Source organism: Hyaena hyaena, unplaced genomic scaffold, assembly GCF_003009895.1.
Source record: "Hyaena hyaena isolate Hyena2069 unplaced genomic scaffold, ASM300989v1 scaffold_229, whole genome shotgun sequence".
Classification (NCBI taxonomy): Eukaryota; Metazoa; Chordata; class Mammalia; order Carnivora; family Hyaenidae; genus Hyaena; species Hyaena hyaena.
The window spans coordinates 1909340-1928557 of NW_024080861.1; the positions used below are offsets into that span (position 1 = coordinate 1909340).

At 42.4% G+C, this 19218-nt stretch overlaps 1 protein-coding gene across 1 annotated transcript in view; it reads left to right on the forward strand.

The window, feature by feature from the left end:
• The first annotated feature begins 15237 nt into the window (after nucleotides 1–15237).
• Nucleotides 15238–19218, forward strand: part of ECT2L (epithelial cell transforming 2 like) — a 67161-nt gene continuing 63180 nt past the window's right edge. Inside the window, exons 1-2 of the mRNA XM_039243587.1 lie at nucleotides 15238–15303; nucleotides 16437–16549. Coding sequence (XP_039099518.1) covers nucleotides 15238–15303; nucleotides 16437–16549 — 179 coding nt within the window. The remainder of the gene's footprint in view (nucleotides 15304–16436; nucleotides 16550–19218) is intronic.

The following is a 19218-nucleotide window of genomic DNA, read 5'->3' on the forward strand; positions in this document are numbered from 1 at the left end:
TTAAATACAATGTTTCAAACTTTTCAGTTGGGTTGAGAGACTAGGGATTCCAGGGTGGGGAAATAGCATTTTAGGGTCTGACAAAGCAAAAAGGAAATTTTGCCATGGGACATGTTTTTCTTGGATGGGTCCTGAGATAAAGTACAGCAAAAGCTGTTTCCTGTGCATTACGGACAGAGCATCAGATTGACCTTGTTTATTCATTTGGTTCCTTTGTCCTTTGTGTCAAGGGACTCCATGTGGGTCTCAGGTAATGACATTTTGGCTCATCTAATTTGTACCCTCTCACACAATTTAAACATATGTTAAAGGCAACAGGAAAAATTTGAGATGCCTGGATTAGAATAAAACTGTATTAGAATAAAAATTACTATTTATGCTGTATTCCTCGTAGACAAATTTTAATTACTGATGATTTTTAAAAAAATACTACCAGAGCAAACCATTTATCATATTTTGTGTTACTTCCAGATCCCTTAAACGTGCTTGCTTCGGTTTTGGTACCTCCTGTATAACGCTAAAATTGACAAGAAGTATTAAAATATTCAGAGGATGTGCTGAAAATAAACCCCACCTTTCCCATCGCACGGCCTTAAAACTGCTGGCTTTCTTCGCGACCAAGCTAACGCTGGCTTCAGGGTCCCATCTTCTTTCGGTTGGGGTCCCTCAGCCTGGCGTCCGCCCCTCCGCTATAAACCGTCGGGGGTGGGGGGATCCCACCTCTGGCTCCCCGGGGGGCTGCGGAGGAGCGCGGGCCCGAGACTGGCCGGAATCCCGCTGCGGCTGCGGACAGGCCTAGGTGGCCCACGTGGGTCCCGCACTCCCCGCCCCCGGGGGCTGGGGGGGCGGGGGTGGGGGGCGTGGGGAGGGTGTTGCCCGTCCCCATGGAGACGGCGCGCCACCCGTCCTCGCCGCGTTCCGCTGCAGCCGCTGGCTCCAGCCCCTGCTTTTCACTCCGCGGTCCAGAGAGGAGGCAGCCGCTGCGGGCCGGGTCCCTCGGCCACGTCCGGGAGGTAAAGCCCTTGGCTTCTGGGCCGCGCATCTTCTGCTTGGGACCCCACGGGCACTGCGCCCGGGCGGTTTAGCTTCCCTGCGCGATCTCCGGAAGACCTGTAGCCGCGCGGAGGCGGGCACCGCCCCTCCCCCACCCATGACCTTGAGAACCGCAGCAGCCCCACGAGTTTCCACAAAAACCCGCAGTGGCTCTGGGGAGAAGCAAAAGCGATCTGTGCGTGGGTTTGAGTCGGGCGGCGCCAAGGAAACTCTTAACCTCCTCCAGAGCATTCATTTGGGGTAGAAACGAAGTTAAGTTATTGAGCACTTTGGAAAACACTGGTTTTTCAACCGACCCCAGACTGGTTCACACCAACTCCTCTTCTCCTTCCAGTTCACACCCTCTTTCCCACCGTAGAGTCAGTCGTGGGAGCGTGGGGCAGTGACGGCGAAATAGGCTGTGCCAATATAGGTCCTGGTTCGAAATGTGTCGCTCTAGGAGTTAATATGCTAAGATTTGATGAACAGGACAAATAATTAAAGACATGATACTACCAGGGTTTGTTTGTTTTTTTTCCTTTTTAAAAGTCTTCAGTGCAGCGCTTTTTAATTAATAACTTTTGCCATAGTATCAGAACAGAATATCCTGACATCATTTGTATCGAAGTTCAGCAAAACCCGGGCATTTGTTTTTCTGCCTTTCTTGACAGGTGTGCCCCTTGGGAGCCTCAAAAATCATGCTCTAAAGCTTATTTCAGTAGGAGAAGGTGGGGATTAGGAACTTGAAAGTTCAGAACAGCCATAACTGGTTATTTCTCCCGAATGGGTTTAGTGCAATTGCTTCTTGTTTCAACTTTAATTTTATAGGTTTAAACTTCCTTATCAGCGAGCCAATCCGCCATTTGATGATGTCCAGTTTGGGCTCACAAATAGGGCTTTTCCTTTCACCTTCCGTGCCATCAGTAGTGCGGATTTCCTCAAAACATGCTGTCGCTTTCATTATCCGTTACTTGTTTGTGCATTTAATAAAAATAATATACCAGTTTATGTACAAAATAAAGTCATGTTTTTACATGCCCTGAATACATTTAACTGGAAAAATCTTTCACTTCTGTTTTTCATAATCACCCACATTGTCCGTGTACCCTGGCCCTTTTTTACAATCTTTAAAACCAGATAACTCTTTAGAGGCGTATTTAAGGGATTAAATTGGGATTTCTTCCCCACGACTAGTACTTTATTCCTTCTTCATGCTGCAGGAGGAAGACTTTCTATAGATTTTTGTTTTCAATGCATAGAATCTAAAAGTTTCTCAAGGAAGTAATGCCAAGTACATATTTTAAAAGTTTAGGTGACTCTGCAGTAGCCTCTGAAATGTTGAAAAAATAGATCATGCTTAAATTTCAGATAATAAATGGAGCCTTGTACAACTTGCATGTGTGAATCATAAAAGAACTCAAATGTAGGTACCTCTGTGGCAGAGTTTTGTTTCCAATTTTCACTCCAAGTCATTTTGTGTACTACAGTGGAGGCAGACCAGGCGAATTTTCTCCAACTGTGTAAGACTGTGGAAACGTAAAGACAACATGGTTCTGTGCTATCCTGGTGGTAATTTAACTCTGTATGGACTGGCAATTCCCTAGCCATCTCAACCCCTAATCTGGTTTCGGCTGTCACATGATAGGCTCCTCCCCACCTCACCCACCACCCCACTTCTTTTTTTCTTTTCTTTTTTTAAATATTTTTATTTATTTCTAGGAGAGAGAGAGACAGCGTGAGCAGGGGAGAGTCAGAGAAAGAGGGAGTCACTGACTGAAGCAGGCTCCAGGCTCTGAGCTGGCAGTCAGCACAGAGCCCGACGCGGGGCTCGAACCCACGAACCGCGAGATCATGACCTAAGCGAAAGTCGGACGCTTAACCGACTAAGCCACCCAGGCGCCCCTTTTTTTTTTCTTTTCTAAGCATAGAGGTGGTAGTATATCAGTTGTTGAGTCCCTCATCAATATGCCAGTTGTAAAGTATTGTCAGCCATGAAAGAGAAATTGTATTTCCAAGTTAACCCATAGCAGCCACAGATCCAATTTATTACACTCACTCTGTAGAGAAAATCCAGTATGACTTTTAAACACAATAATCAGCTATTCCCTGTATGACCCTGGAGGATTTTCTTTACCCTGCTTTTCTCCTCTGGAATCTAACTCGCAGAGTGAATGTGAGAAGGAGCTAGTGTGTGGGAAAGAGATTTACTAGCACAGTGTCTTTCAGAATAGCCACTCAAACAACAATTAAGATAAGTATACCATTTATTACCTGGCTCCCTCCCCACTTTGATTTTGTAACAATATGTATATTGGATCTAGTTATAAATGAGAAGAGCCACAGGTTGGGGTCTCCCATTTCATTCTCAGAATGTTCAGAAACATTTATAGCCCTTGTTTTGCAAGGTAATGTTAGGAAGAGGTCCCTAAGGGTGCCTGGGTGGCTCAGTCGGTTAAGCGTCCGACTTCAGCTCAGGTCATGATCTTGCGGTTCATGGGTTCGAGCTCTGTGTCGGGCCCTGTGCTGACTGCCAGCCAGCTCAGAGCCTGGAGGCTGTTTCAGATTCTGTGCCTCCCTCTCTCTCTGACCCTCCCCTGCTCACACTGTCTCTCTCTCTTTCTCTCTCTGGGGAATAAATAAAACATTAAAAAAAAATTTTTTTTTCAAAGAAAGAAGTCCCTAGTTGGTGTCACCCACATTGGGCCCTCAATTCAGTGGAAAACTGGTCTATGAACAAGGCACTAAGTGGCTGGACCTTTACTTTCCCAGGAGTGACATGCTACTTTGTGTAAGAAAAAGAGGAAAAAGAGAAATCCTAAATGATCAAAGAAGAACTTCATGGGACAGTATTTTGGCCCGTGGAGAAAGGACACAGAGAAAAGATGAAAAATGGATGAGAATTTGGTTTTGCATACATAGGTTTTGAGTCTCTCATGGTATTAGAAATATTGGCAACTGCCATATTGTAAACGTAATTCACAAGAAGTATTCTTGCCCCAGAATTCTCATTCCAAATGACTACCCTAAAATACTTCCCTTTCTCCCAACTTGCTGATGCTGTGAAAGAATAATCTGTCAGATGTACATATTAATTCAATTCTAAGCTTATTTTACCATCTAACTCAATATAATGATGGGAATTACTAATAAGATCCACATAAGCTGATAAATTGTCACAGTTTTGACACAGGTGTCAAATCCTCATAATCAGTGAAGGAATTTGGCTTTTTCTTAGCTAGGAACTTGCTTTTCAGCCCTTGAATTTGGAAAATTAGTAGATGCGAACAATTGTTCCTTTACTCATTCAGCAAGTACTGGCCAAGTGCCTCTTTGGTGCAGGTGCTAAGTGTAGGCAGCTTCTAAAATGGCTCCCAATGGCCCCAGCTTCCTGACAATGATGCCCTGGTGAATCCCCTCCCCTTGAGCGTGGGCTAGACTTGTTTGCAATGCAGGGGTTGCCAAACTTTTTATGTAAAGGGCCAGGTAGTAAATGTTCTTGGCTTTGTGGGCTATATGGTCTCTCTCTCAATTGCCCAATTCTTCCTGTTACAGTATAAAAGCAACCATAGACAATATGTAAATGTGATTAGCTAGACTTCAGTAAAACTATTTACAAAAGTGGTAGGCAGACTGAATATGGGCTGCTGACCACATTTGCTGACCTCTGTTCTGACTAATCAAAAAGGGATGGTGTATTGCTTCTGGGATTCAGTTACACAAAGACTCCAACTTCCACCTTGCCTGCCCTGTCTTGCCCTTTTTGCTTGTTTAGTTGGTGGAAACCAACTGTCATTTGGTAAGCTAACAAGCTAGGAAGCTCACATGGAAGGGAAGCACCCAGCTAACAGCCTGCCAGGAACTGAGTCCCTGTTCCTGTAGTCTGTGGGAACTGAATCTTGCCAACAAAGGCTTACATGAGTCTAGAAGTGGATCCTTCCCTAGTTGAGCTTTTGGATGACTATAGCCCCAACTGAAACTTGCTTGTGAGAGACCCTGAGTCAAAGGACCCAGTTAAACCATGCCTTGACTCCTGACACAGAAACTGTGAGATAATAAATGCTTGTTTTAGGCCACTAAGTTTTGGGACTCTTTGTTACGCAGCATTAGATGACCACCACGATAACCACATCACATAACCAATATACACTATGATAGGTTCCTATAACAATGAACAAGAAAAATGCTGCATATTATTTTCTCCTCTTGGAGATTCACAATGAGCATCATCATATTAAAGTTTCCAAAACATCTTATAAAAAAGAAACTTGTTTAATTGTGCTCACTCATTTCCCAAGCATCTTTAACCACAGATTCTGTTTTTCTGGGAAATGCCTATTAATATCATATGAAACTACTATTTGGAAAAATATAAAATATGGGAATATGAAAAGAAATCATTCAATTTAAAGAAGTAGTGCCAGCATGCCATTTCTCCCTGGGTTGAATAATCAGCAAAAATGACATCTTAAAAGAATGTAAATAATCCCATGGAAATTTATATCTCTATCTCTAACTCTCTATTTGTATTCTTTTTTTTTTTAGTGTTTATTTTTTTTTAATTTTTTTTAATGTTTTATTTATTTCTAGGAGGGAGAGAGAGAGAGAGACAGCGTGAGCAGGGGAGGGTCAGAGAGAGAGGGAGTCACAGACTGAAACAGGCTCCAGGCTCTGAGCTGGCAGTCACCACAGAGCCCGACGCGGGGCCCGAACCCACGAACCGCGAGATCATGACCTAAGCGAAAGTCGGACGCTTAACCGACTAAGCCACCCAGGCGCCCCTTTAGTGTTTATTTTTTATTTTTTGAGAGAGAGATAGAGTGTGAGCAGGGGAGTTACAGAGAGAGAGCGGGAGACACAGAATCCAAAGCAGGCTCCAGGCTCCGAGCTGTCAGCACAGAGCCTGACGCGGAGCTCAAACCCACAAGCTATGAGATCATGACCTGAGCTGAAGTTGGCCGTCCAACTGACTGAGCCCCTATTTGTATTCTGATCTCTATATATGATATACTGTACTCACATATTTAAGTCCACCAGCAGAGATAGTGACTATTCTTTCTGCAATGTTCTGCTTATTATATAACTCAGTAATCCCTTAACACAGAGGATAATAACACTTTTAAGAACTTGCTAAATAAAATCTCCTTATGTTGGCTCTTGGAGGCATTTCACATAACAACAGCTGGGTGTCTTAGGAAACTAAGGATTTGTTTTGATTTAATGTTGATTCAGTAGGAGGTATTTAATTTCCCACATTGCCATGAGGTTTTTATCTGAACAACACATTATTATACTGTAGTCTGCCAAGTGCAGCATTGCTTTGCTTTACGCATGAGGAAACTGAGGCTCAGAGACTAAATTACTTGCAAAGCTTTAATTGGGGTAAAGGAGGTCAGAGCAGGGATCCAGATTCAGTGTTGTCATGTTACTCTTTATAATGTTTCTAAAATTGTTCCTAATATGGTACATGCCTTTCCAATATATTCACTTTTAAAACATGCTTCCATTTCTCAACTGTGGTAAGAATAGAGGACTTGCGAATGTTTTGTCTTACTCTCAAAATCTTCTGGTTCTCCCATAAACTTTCTTCAGCTATGCCTGGACCCATTGTTCTCTCTCTTCTTGGAATTTATAGCAACAGCATGTTGCTTAGAAACTGAGACATTTTCTGATGCTGGAATCCCAGCTAGAATTTCACCGACAAGTGGTCATCCAATTTTTTTTTAAATGTCTCCAGTAATGGACATAACTTCCTGAGACAGCTGAAAGCTGCTGAAGTGGTTGTTTTCCCACTTAGATTGATCCAAAATCTGTCTCTCTGACCTCATACATAGTTCTTAATTTTGTCTTCTGGGGAATCACAAACCATGTGTAATTGATTTTATATATAGAAAGCCTTCAGATAGTTGATGTGTGTGTGGATGTGTATAGTGTGGGAAAGGGGTCCAATTTCTTCTCTCTTTCTTTTAAACAGATGCTCTGGTTTCTATAAATGGAAAAATCCATCTCTTCTTTTTTGATGTATCATCTAACAAGTACCCATGTATACAGGAGTCTATTTTGGACTTCGTCTCCTGTTCCCTGGGCTTAGAGATTTGTCTCCGTACTAATGCCATGTGACGTTATTACTCCAGCTTTACAGTGAGTCTTTCTATCTAGAAACATATTTCCCTCCCGGGTTCTGCCAGACTGACTTGACTATTTTTGGCCCTTTAAACCTCCATGAATATCTTAGAATCAGCTTTTTAAGTTACACACACATACCACAGTATCTCTTAGGATTTTTTAAAATTGAGATTGCATTGAATTGGTGAATCCATTTGAGAAAAGTAATCTCTTCATTCTGAATTCTCTAATTCATGAATAAAACACCTCTCTCTATTTAGGTTCTTTAAAATGTTCAATAAAATTTTATAATTGTCTTCATAAAGTTTGCACTTTTTTTTCTCGATACGTAATAGTGTTTGGTATTTTATAAGTGATCTCTTTTTCAAACTTCTTGATCAAAATAGAAGATGTAGGGGCACCTGGGTGGCTCAGTTCGTTAAGCATTCATCTCTTGATTTTGGCTCAGGCCATGATCTCACAGTTGGTGAGTTCAAGCCCCACATGGGACTCTGTGCTGACAGCACAGAGTCTGCTTGGGATTCTCTCTCTCTCTCTCTCTCTCTCCCTCTCTCTCAAAATAAATAAACTGGCCCTCTCCCACTCTCTCATGCACTCTCTCTCAAAGTAAATAAACTTAAAAAAAAAAAAAAAGAAATAGAAGATGTAGAAAAATATGCAAATCATAAGTATGGAACTCAGTGAATTGTAAAGCGAACCCCACTGGGTCCCCACTGCTAGATCAGGACCAGCCCCCAGAGGCACCTCTTATGTCCCCCCCAGTCATACCTACTCTATCCTACCCAAAGGTCACTGCCATCTTAACTTCCAACACTGTAGTGTAGAACTTTGTATGAATCAAACCGTACAAAATGTGGTATGTCGTTTCCAGCTTCTTTTGTTTAATGCCTTATGTGAATGGTTCACACATATTGTTGCATGTAGTAGCAGACCGTTCATTGATACATAGCATTCTAGCACGTGGATACATGACAATATGTTTATCCATTTGACTGCTGGTGAACGGTTGTACTCTCTCCAGTTTGGAGCTATCTGATGTAGCCGGGAGTGTGCTTGTGGATATATTTGGTCCACATGTTCATGTTTTTCTGTTGAGTCAATTGTATGCACATGTTCAGCGTTAGGAAATAATGCCAAACTGTTTTTGCAAAGTACATATACCAGTCTGCATGTTCACCAGCTGTAGGTGATGATTCTGGATGCTCACCAGCATATGGCTCTGTCAGTCTGTGCTGGATAACAAACAGTCTCAGATTCTAGGTAGCTTGAAACAGAAATCATTGCTTTTCATGACTCGGTGGGTTTGCTGGCCTCACCTGGGTGGTTCTTCTGCCTGTTATACTTTGGGGTCATTCATATGGTTGTATTCACTTGGGAGCTCCGTGGGGGCAGAATACCTGAGAATGCTTCGTTCACACGTCTGGTGCTTTGACTAGGGTGGCTGGAACGGCTTTGGGCTGGCTCGCCTCTGTCTCTCCATATGGTCTCTCTCATCGTCCTGTAATCTACCTTGGGCTTGTTTATATGGCAGCTAGAGCCCAAGTGGACCAGATGAGAAACTGCAAATCTTCTTAAGGCCTAGGCCCAGAAGCCACACATCTTCACTTTATCAGCATCCGTTAGTTATGACAAGGCAGTGCTAGTGCAGATTCAAAGAGGGGGCAGGCAAGAGACACTACCTCTTTTTTTTTTTTTTTTTTTACGTTTTATTTGTTCCTGAGTGAGAGGGAGAGCCAGCGTGAGCAGGAGAAGGTCAGAGAGAGGAAGACACAGAATCCGAAGCAGGCTCCAGGCTCTGAGCTAGCTGTTAGCACAGACCCCGACGTGGGGCTCGAACCCACGAACCGTGAGATCATGACCTGAGACGCAGTGGGACGCTCAACCAACTGAGCCACCCAGGTGCCCCAAGACTCCACCTCTTGATGGAAAAGCTGATACACATACGCAAGGATGGGAGCAGTGTTTCCTGGCCGTAGGCGCAGACAATATACCACATCGAGCTCTTTGGCCACAACAAGTCACATGCCTTTTGCATTCAGGATACGTTTACTCCATCGCAAGACCCCCAAAGTCTCAGCCGTTTATGGTATGAGGCTTGAAGTCCCATCTCCTGTGGTCTGTATCAAGGCCAATTGCAAATGAGGCTCCTTATCTGTGGCTTCCCTTGATCTGGAGACCTGTGAACTGGGCTTTCTCCCAGACCCCCACCTTGCACTGGTGACACACAAGAAGGGTAGCATTTCCTGTTCATAAAGGCAGGAAACACAGGGCCTGGGGCAGTTGCTGGTACCTAGCAATTCTGAAATTTAGCCAGGCCAGTTGCACGGATTGTTCCTTGACTACAGTCCAGGTCTCCTTCTTGGGAGTAGTCCCCTCTTCCATTGTCCGCAGCTTCTCTTGGCCCTGCACTCCTGCTTCCTGGCTCCACCTTCTGACTCCTCCATCCTTTTCAATAAGAAAGGATTAGTCCTTGTGGTTGCCTAGCTTCCTAGCTTTCTCAGCCTGCTTCCTGCCTATAGAAAGTTGGTGTGTCAGAGACCATTGCAAAGTTTCTTGGTCCCTTTTCTTTCCATCTGGTCATGCTTTCACCAGAACAGTCTTCTTTCTCTGTACCTAATTATAATCTGTTTTATAATCTATTTTAATACAAGACTATTTCCACAAATCTCTTTAAGATAGGCCCCTCTCTACCTTGTGCTGTGATTCAAGGTGCAGGCTTTAAGATTCTTAGGAACTCATTATTTTTCTTTTTATAACTTTTTGAAAATTGATTTATTTTGAGAGAGAGAAAGAGGCAGAGAGAGAGAGAGAGAGAGAATCCCAAGTAGACTCTGTGCTGACAGCGGGGCTCAAACTCATGAACCACAAGATCATGACCTGAGCTGAAATCAAGAGTCAGATGCTCAACCAACTGAGCCACCTGGGTGCCCGGCGACTCTTTTATTTTCTAAATGAGAGGGTCAGTACCATCTCAAACCTTTCAAAGGCCTTCTAAAGGAAGTCTTTGAAATGAGACCTTTATTATTTTGAGACTTTTTTCTAGCCAAAGATACTGTGCTAGATGTTCTTTATTTCCACAAAATTCTACTCAAAAACTAAATAGATCTTTCAGATCATTTCATGTCTCTCTGACTGCATGATATACAGCTAAAAAGGTCAATTAGCCTTTTCTACATCCTGCTTAGAATGTCTTTAGTCAGATCTGTGTGTTTCTTGGTACATTTTGTGTTGTCCATACCAACTCAGGCAACTGTTACTAAACGTTCCACTGCATATAACACAGTCACTGGCTGTCTAGCCTTCCATAGCAGCTCTGCTGTTCTCCTAGCTTCCACTGAAAGTCTGCTCACTACCCATCCACTTTCCACCTGCCTCCTGTTCCTAAAGTCAATGCCATACGGCCTCAGTTATGTTATGGCCACACTGTACTTCCAGGTACCAAGTTTTGTATCGGTTGTTATTGATGAATAATAAACCACCTTAAAACTTAGGGGCTTAACACAATAACTGTTTATTATTTCTCATGATTCTGGGGTCAGCGTGGCCCAAATGAATAGTTGTTTTGCTCCACCTGTTGCTCACTAGAATCTTCCTTTCTCCACTGCTCTGCATGCCACCTCTGTCATATATCAAGTGACCATGTATATGTGGGTCTGTTTCTTTCTTTTTAAAAAAAATTTTTAATAGTTTATTTATTTTTGAGACAGAACATGAGCAGGGGAGAGGCAGAGAGAGGGGGAGACACAGAATCTGAAACAGGCTCCAGGCTCTGAGCTGCCAGCACAGAACCTGATGCGGGGCTCAAACCCACAAACTGCAAGATCATGACCCGAGCTGAAGTCGAACACTTAACCAACTGAGCCACCCAGGCACCCCTAATGTGGGTCTGTTTCTATTGGTTTGTCTCTTCTTCTGCCAATATCTCATGCAGTTATGCAGAGCAGCTTTATCATAACTAAGTCCTAACATCGTAGGGTAAGTCTTACCACTTTTCTCTTTTTAAAAAAAATTTCTCTCTCTCTCTCTCTCTCTCAGGCATGTAAGCAGGGAAGGGGGCAGAGGGAGAGAGAGAGAGGAAAAGATAAAGAGAATCTTAATCAGAGTCCATACTCAATGCAGAGCCCAATGTAAGGCTTGATCCCCTGACCCAGCAATCATGACCTGCACTTAAATCAAGAGTCAAATACTCAACTGACTGAGCCACCCCGTCACCCCTTCTTTGTTCTTTTTGAAGTTGTCTTTGCTATTCTTGATACATTGCATTTCCATACACGTTTCATAATGAGTCTGTCAAACACACACACACACACACACACACACACACACACTCGCACACATACTACCTGCTGGTTTTGACTGAGATCATATAAATTAATAGATTAATTTTGTAGAACCAACACCTATATGCATGTATCCTCTTATTTAGATTTTCAGAAATTTCTCTTGATAGAATTTTTAGTATGCTATGTGAAGTATTTGTCCCTCACTGAACTTAAATTGGATTTTTAAAAATCACTACAAATGATATACTGTTATTTAAAGGGGTTTGTTGTTAATATACAGAAATAGATTTTTAAATGTTGCCCTTATGCACAGCAACTTTACTAAGCTTATGCATTAAATCTGATAATTTATCTGTGGATTCTTTGGTATTTTCTACATACAGTTATGCCATTTATAAGTAATGATGACCTTTATTTTTCTTTTTAAATTATTATGCATGTTATTTTCTTGCTTTATTACATTGGAGAGAATGTCCAGGATAATGCTAAATAAAGGTGGCAGTAGCAATCAAAAGGAAGGCTTCAGCATTTCACTCTTAAGTCTGCTGTTTCTTATAATATGTCCTTATTTGGATCACTAAGTTGCCTTCAAGTTCTAGTTTGCTAAGCTTTTGTTGTTATTGTTAGGAATGGATGTTGAAGCTTATTAAATGCACTTTTCATATCTATTCAGATTATTATATCATTTCTCTCCTTTGTTTTGTGAAGGATGAGAAGTGCATTGAATCTGTAATATCAAACCAAACTGACATTCCAAGAATAAATCCTACTTGGTGGGGATATGTTATCTTTTATATGTTCTGGGGTTGGTGTTCTAAGATTTTGGTTACGATTTTTGCATCTGTGTTTGTGATACTAGACTTATAATATTTCTCTTTCAAGGCCCTTGTTGAGTTTTGTTGTCAAGGTTATGCTCATGTCATAAAAAGACCTGGAAGTAATTCCCACTTTTTTCATTCTCTGGAAGATTTTGTGTAAGTTTACTGTTATTTGTCTTAAATGTTTGGTCAATACAAATATTGGTTCCAGGAGCAAGATGTTGCTATAGCAATAGCAACACATTCCAAATTATGTGGTATTAACAGCCGGTCTGGCAGCATGAAATTGTTGTTAGATACTTGGTAAGATGGCAGGCCATGTTATACAGTGGGAAAAAACTTACAAAACTATAGTTTTGTAGAATATGTAGAATAAATGGCTTGTACTTTATGCAAAGAGGTAGAAAATGAATGTTATTAGGATGAATTTATTACTCCCGGCTGCATTTGCTGAGGTACCTACCAGAAATAGAGGAGCTCAGAGAATATTTGGCTGGTTTGTAAGCCGGAATGTAAAGGAATTCAGAGAGAGCCAAAAACTCAGGTACTTGCTAGGTTAGAAGATGGAACTGATTTACATCTTCGACTAGTAAAGAAATAAATTGAGAAGGCCTTTCAGCCCCAAAGGCTGCTTAAATCCTGCTCAGTGGAAGGACCAAGCAAGAGTAGGGGGTTAGGATCTGTCAATGGAACAAGGTGATAACCCGCAAATACTTTCAGTTGGAAAAATATCTCAGGGAAGACAGACTTAGGGTTGGGCTCTTCCCAAAGAAGCCTGATAGGCTCAAAATATGTGCATTCAAATTCAGAGAGAGAGAGAGAGAGAGAGAAACAGGGGGTGGGTAGGGGGGCTCAAAACAATGGTAGGATATAACACTGCCTAGAATCAAAGCATAACTTAAACTAGATTTTGAGAAAGTGGTATTGTCAAAGAAATCACTGCCATGGCTTGGAAGAGAACACGATTGTTTGAGACTAAAAATGATCACTGGGCCCCAGCTTCATACAGCAGGATCTCAGACTTGCTGTGGATCAGCTCTTTTAGATGTCATTCTTCTCCTTTCCAAATGGGAATGTTTATTGTAGTTACCCTTTCCCTGCTCTACTGTTATATGTATAAAGGGCTAGGGCCAACCTATCTTTTTAATTCAGAGATTGCTAGAGTAAGAGGAGCTATATCTGGATCTATAGAGACTGTTGTAAATCATCCACGTCTTCTGGGATTGGAGCTAAAAATATTGATGAGGGGGACTTCTGGGTTGTGTCCATTAAGAAGTGGGCAAGCATGTTCTGCATGTGGAAAAAGAAGAGAACTGAAGTGAGATAGATTGTATTACTGTTCATGCTCTTGTATTATCCTCCCTGCTGTAGAGGAGGCTGGACCGAGTGAGCTGCTTCTCACTCACAGAGCAAAAGTGATGGTGTATCGCTTCTGAGGTTAGGTTACAAAGAAACTGGCTTCTCTCTCGTGTGCCCTCTCTTGCTTTCTTATTTGCTCTGTGGAGAGGCCCATGTAGCAACTAAGACAAGAGAGGCCTCCAGCCAACAGCCAGTGAGAATGGAGGCCTTCAGTCCAACAGCCCATGAGTAACTGAATCCTTCAAATAACCACATGAAAGAGTTTCACATCCTTCACATGAGCCTGGAGTCCTAGCCAACACTCTGATTGCAGCTTTATGAGAAACCCTGAAGCAGAAGTACCTATTATGGCCTTAATTGTGTCCCCCCACATTTCATGTGGAAGCCCTAACCTCCAATGTAACGATATTTGGAGACAGAGCCTAATAAGAGGTAATGAAAATTAAATGAGGTTATAAGGTGGGGCCTTAATCCAACAGGACTAATATTTTTAGAAGGACAGGAAGAGACACCAAAGACCTCTCTCTCTTTCTTTCTCTCTCTCTCTCTCTCTCTCTCTGCTGCTTACCCATTGTACCCAGTATGTGCGCAGAAGAAAGGCCCTGTAAGAACACAGAGAGGAGATTGCTGTGTCCAAGCCAGGCAGACAGGTGTCACCAGATGGCACCTTGCTCTTGAGCTTCTGGCTTCCAGAATTGTGAGAAAATAATTTCTGTTGTTCAAGCCACTCACTTTGGGATACTTTGCTATGGCAGCCACCAGCAGACTGATTAGATACTCCACTAGATGGTGCCTCGATTCCTGACACACAGAAACTCCAGTATAATAAAGCTTTGTTGTTTTGAGCTGTTAAATTCGGGGATGGTTTGTTATACAGCAATGGATGACTAATACATTATTTTTATTCTCTGTATCTTCATCGTGTTCTCAAAAGCTAGGCAGGTAGAGTGCCCTCTTTAAGCCCTTCAGGTTACTACTTTCCAGGGAAAGAAAAAGTCAGTATTCCTGGCTGGTAGAGAATCAGTCCAATTTCTGAGTCATTTTCCCAGCAACGTGAAAAACAACTCTGATTTAGATTCACATTTGGGTACAAATAGATGAGGACAGAATAGCCTGCAATGCGCAGAAGTTCATGGAATCCCTGCGCATATTTGTACGGATTATCTTCCACGGGGATGTATATATATACATAATTTGCTGTAATTTTATCTAAGTAAATATGTAGATGTATGGGGCGTCTAGGTGGCTCAGTCAGTTAAGCGTCTGACTTAAGCTCGGGTCATTACCTCATGGTCTATAAGCTTGAGCCCCACATCAGGCTCTGTGCTGACAGCTCAGAGCCTGGAGCCTGCTTCAGATTCTGTGTCTCCCTCTCTCTCTGCCCCTCCGCTACTTGTGCTATGTCTCTCTCTTAAAAATGAGTAAATGTTAAAAAAATGTTTAAATAAATATATAGAAGTAAATGAGTGGCTGAAATTATTGTAATTCTTATGAGGACAATATTGGATGTTTCTAGGTAATCTTAATCAAGCCTCTATTGAAATGAAGCTATATTTCTTAGGGCTGGAAGAAAATAATTTGCTGAGATGTCAGCTTGGGATTCTTCTGGAAAAACTCTGGAAATGGAGTGCTCCCACACAAGATTCAGTGCCTGGACACCTTTCAGCAACAAGTCGTTAAATAGAGAGGTAAGTTACATACTCTGGAATAAAACAAGTTTAACTTGTAGGGCTAATTTTACCGTGACCTATTGGGTCTCATGTCACCATATTTAAAAAAAGAAACTCTAAAGAATTTAGTTTTGGAGTCACTTCAAGTAAAAATAAACTTCCATTTGTCTGCCCCAAAGACTGTCTCTTCTCATTCCAGTCCTCAACTCCTACTTTATGAGGATGCTCCCCTTTCCTCTGCACCTCCAGGGACAAAATAGAAGCCCCCAGGAAACACCGTATGCTGGGGAGGAGAAAAGAGGAGGTGCTTGGGTGGTGTTTGATGTGGAGAGTATTTGTGTGTAATTAATTCTCTGTGTTTTTCTTTAGTCCTCTCTTCTCAGTTTGGTTCAATGGCCTGGGGACGCCCCCTCCTTTGAAAGGTGGTGCAAGAAGTAGTTACTGAATGGTTTTGGCAGTTCTGCCAGACTTTAATGGTGAAGGCTGATAACTCATGGGTGGTTCAGGCCTTTTCCAAGGGAAGGAGACTAGACGGGTTAAGGCCAGAGCCTGACCCAGCAATAAAGCCAGCAAGTTTGTATATGTCATCTGAACAGAGCTGGGCTGACACCCCGGTTTGGGGGGCCCCTGGTCCTTGGTGGATGCCTTCCTTGGACACACGTCAAACAATGGCTACTTAGCAGTATTCATTAACTTTTGTTTTGGTGCGGGTTATGGAGCTGCAGGACGCTGGGTTAGTAAATCATTCCTACTTCAAATGATCCTGTTTTCACAATTCAAGTGTAGCCTCTAAGTGTTTTCAAGATGAAATGTTTGGCATCTGTTTCCTCAGGCCACATTCGTTTAGGTAGAAACAAGAGCCAGGATTCATTACCTCTTTGTTTTCCAGAGAGGCCCTCCTTGGGCCCCACTGTAATTATATCCCCTGGCCAGCCTTTCCCACCAGCCCACCCAACAAGCCTGGGCTCGTCTCTATCCCCAGATAAAAGCAGTTTAAGCTGAAGGGATAGACCCCTACTATGTCCTGGAAGGGCTTTGTGAACTGTAATGTGCTAGGCAAATATTACCCATGAGGCTGGTAGACTGTCTAAGGATTGCTTAGCAACTTAGATTGAACTATACAGGAAAATGATATTTTCTCCCCCTTACAGCTCTTTCAGGAAAGAGTTGCTCTTATAAGTCATTGGTTTGACCTCTGGACTAACAAGCAACGTCAAGAATTCTTATTCACGATTTTTTTACAATGCACGAAATCACAGTTAAGGTAAGTGTAGCCCAAGGATGCAATTACCATTGGTTCTTAAAGGAAGTAAAATATAGTAAAATGTTTATATAACCTTTAAGGGTTTCTTTTTCTTCTTTCCCCTCAAAAGAACAAACAGAGCAACTGCTATTTTAAGGTTTATAAACAGAATCTTCTAGTGCTGCTTCCTCCTCGAGGATGAAATGGAGCCTTGGGGGGTTATAACACCTTCAGACCACAGTGAGATGTTGAGGTTTTGCAAATGGCAGAGACTTCAGCCAGTGAATTTTTAACATTCTCTTAGTATATTAAATTCTTCTTAGAATGGAAGGATAATATTTGTCAGGTAGATATCTGGTACATAGGCAGTCCATAAATAATTGTTACCTGAATGGATCTGAAAAATATCCAAGGAATGGCCATGGTAGCAACATGTAGGAATATGGGCAAGGATAGTAACAGCTGCCACCAATTGCCAATGCGTTCTTGTTCTTATCCTTCCCCTTGCCTCCTAGGTCTGTTATTTGCTTTGAAATACTCCAACGGAGATGGTGTGATATGTGAATGTGCTGGTTGAAATTACAGCTAGTGTTTGGATCAGGATTTAATACTCTAAGGGTGGTTAGCTAGCGCGGTTATTGGGAAGGTCACAGTGTCTCAGTTATTACAAGCTACTTTGCTAATTAGCATAGCAAATATCAGACATGAGTTATTATCAGAGCAACTAGTGGCTTGTTCATCTGTGAGATGAATGCTAGAAATGGACTCATTGGTGAAATTAAAGGTATTTAGATGTGGGACTGAAAATATCTAGAGAGCCCTCTGACCCGCCCGGACCTGGCTTGAGAATCCAGCCAGCGCAGTAGCAGGTGCTTGTAAGATTTTATCCCCAATCCATGCCCTTGTCAGTCTGGGGGTTTCTGGTAGCCTGAGCCTAACAATGAGGGTAATAATAGAATCTCGTTTCTGGGACATTGTACTATCTCAACTGAGTAAACCTTTCACCCAAAGGACAGAGAGCTGGGGCTCCATCAAGCCCATAGAGGAGACTGTATGAAGTGTCTGGGGCTGGTTCACTAGGTTTGTTGAGGGTGACTCTAGGCATGGCATCGTTTGGTGTCAGTTGCTTTCACTACAACCTGGTGGTGAGGTTGTTGGGAGAGACTAATCCTTGAATTTCTGAGACAACTATCAAAAAGTGCCAGAGTCGTGCAAAACCAAATTGGCCTATTTTAGTTTGTAATACCCGCCTTCCACCCTTTCTTACACTTCCTTCTGCCCGTCTCTTTCCAGTCAGCCATCTCATCTCTCCTACCTGCTTGCCCACCTTCTCTCCTGGCTGCCTTCTCCTGCATCCATGGCTGCACTGGGGGTTGTCCACAGACAGCCACCGATGGAGTTACCAATCACTGGAGGGAAGCGAGCACCTTCCTGGCTGTGTTGAAAAAGGCTACAAAAACAGGCCACAGAGAAATAAGCTCTTTAGTCAATGCTTAAAAATCAGGGAAGGGAGCTTGTTATAGGAGTCGTTGGCTGGGTTTCCTTTCACTCCGACTTTACAGCTTCCAAGGTAAAATAATAGACCAAACCCCAAATCCATAGTTGCTCAGGGTACATCATGTTCTGTTCTCATGTACCACAAACCACGCAATTTTAGCTGTAACCACTGGGGGTCATTAGAGGTCTTGTGGTATATTTTGAGGCTCATTAACATCAGGCCTGACATTTTGTCACTGGAAATCGTATCCTTTGTCTGGTACCTGAGTACTTACTATGGCATGAGGCTATGGAACTAATCTGCTCAGTGGAACTACTTTGCGTTGTTTGATAGCAGCTGCATCTCTGCATATATATATGTATATATATATATATATGTATATATATACATATATATATTTCATAGTTTCATAGGAAGCTATTATTACATATTCTGGGCTGCTGCTTGCTTATTTAGGGGAAGTTGTGTATCAATGTCTGGTCTCTAGATTTGACATCCTGAACCCATTTTTAATTTGTAGTGGTGGCTTTTGTTGCTGAACATCAATTAGCTTATTCCTTAGATTAAGACTTTTTTGAAAATTTATTTTAGGGGCACCTGGGTGGCTCAGTTAGTTAAGCGTCCGACTTCAGCTCAGGTCACGATCTCACAGTTGTAGGTTCGAGCCCCACATCGGACTCTGTGCTGACAGCCAGCTCAGGGCCTGGAGCCTGTCTTTGGATTCTGTGACTCTCCCCTGCTCATGCTGTCTCTCTCTCTCAAAAATAAATAAAACATTAAAAAAAATTATTTTAGAGAGAGAGTGTGAGCAAGCAGGGGAGAAGGGCAGAAGGGGAGAGAGAGAGAGAGAGAGAGAGAGAGAGAGAGAGAGAATCTCAAGTAGGCTCCATGCACAGGACCCCCCCCCCCCCATGACCCTGTGATCATGATCTGAGGTGAAATCAAGAGTCAGATGCTCAACCAACTGAGTCACCCAAGTACCTCTGGATTAAGTCTTTCTTCCTCTCTCTCTCTGTGGGCCAGCCATGTCTTCTCTCCTGCTAACAACTACAGAAACCATTTGCTGATAGTCTAATCTAATTCAAGTTATGCTTGATTTTAATTAAATCTAAAAGCCCAATTGATCTTATTTTTTAAAGTTAGTGCTATCACCTTTCTTTTAAACATCTTTATTGATATATAATTCACGTGA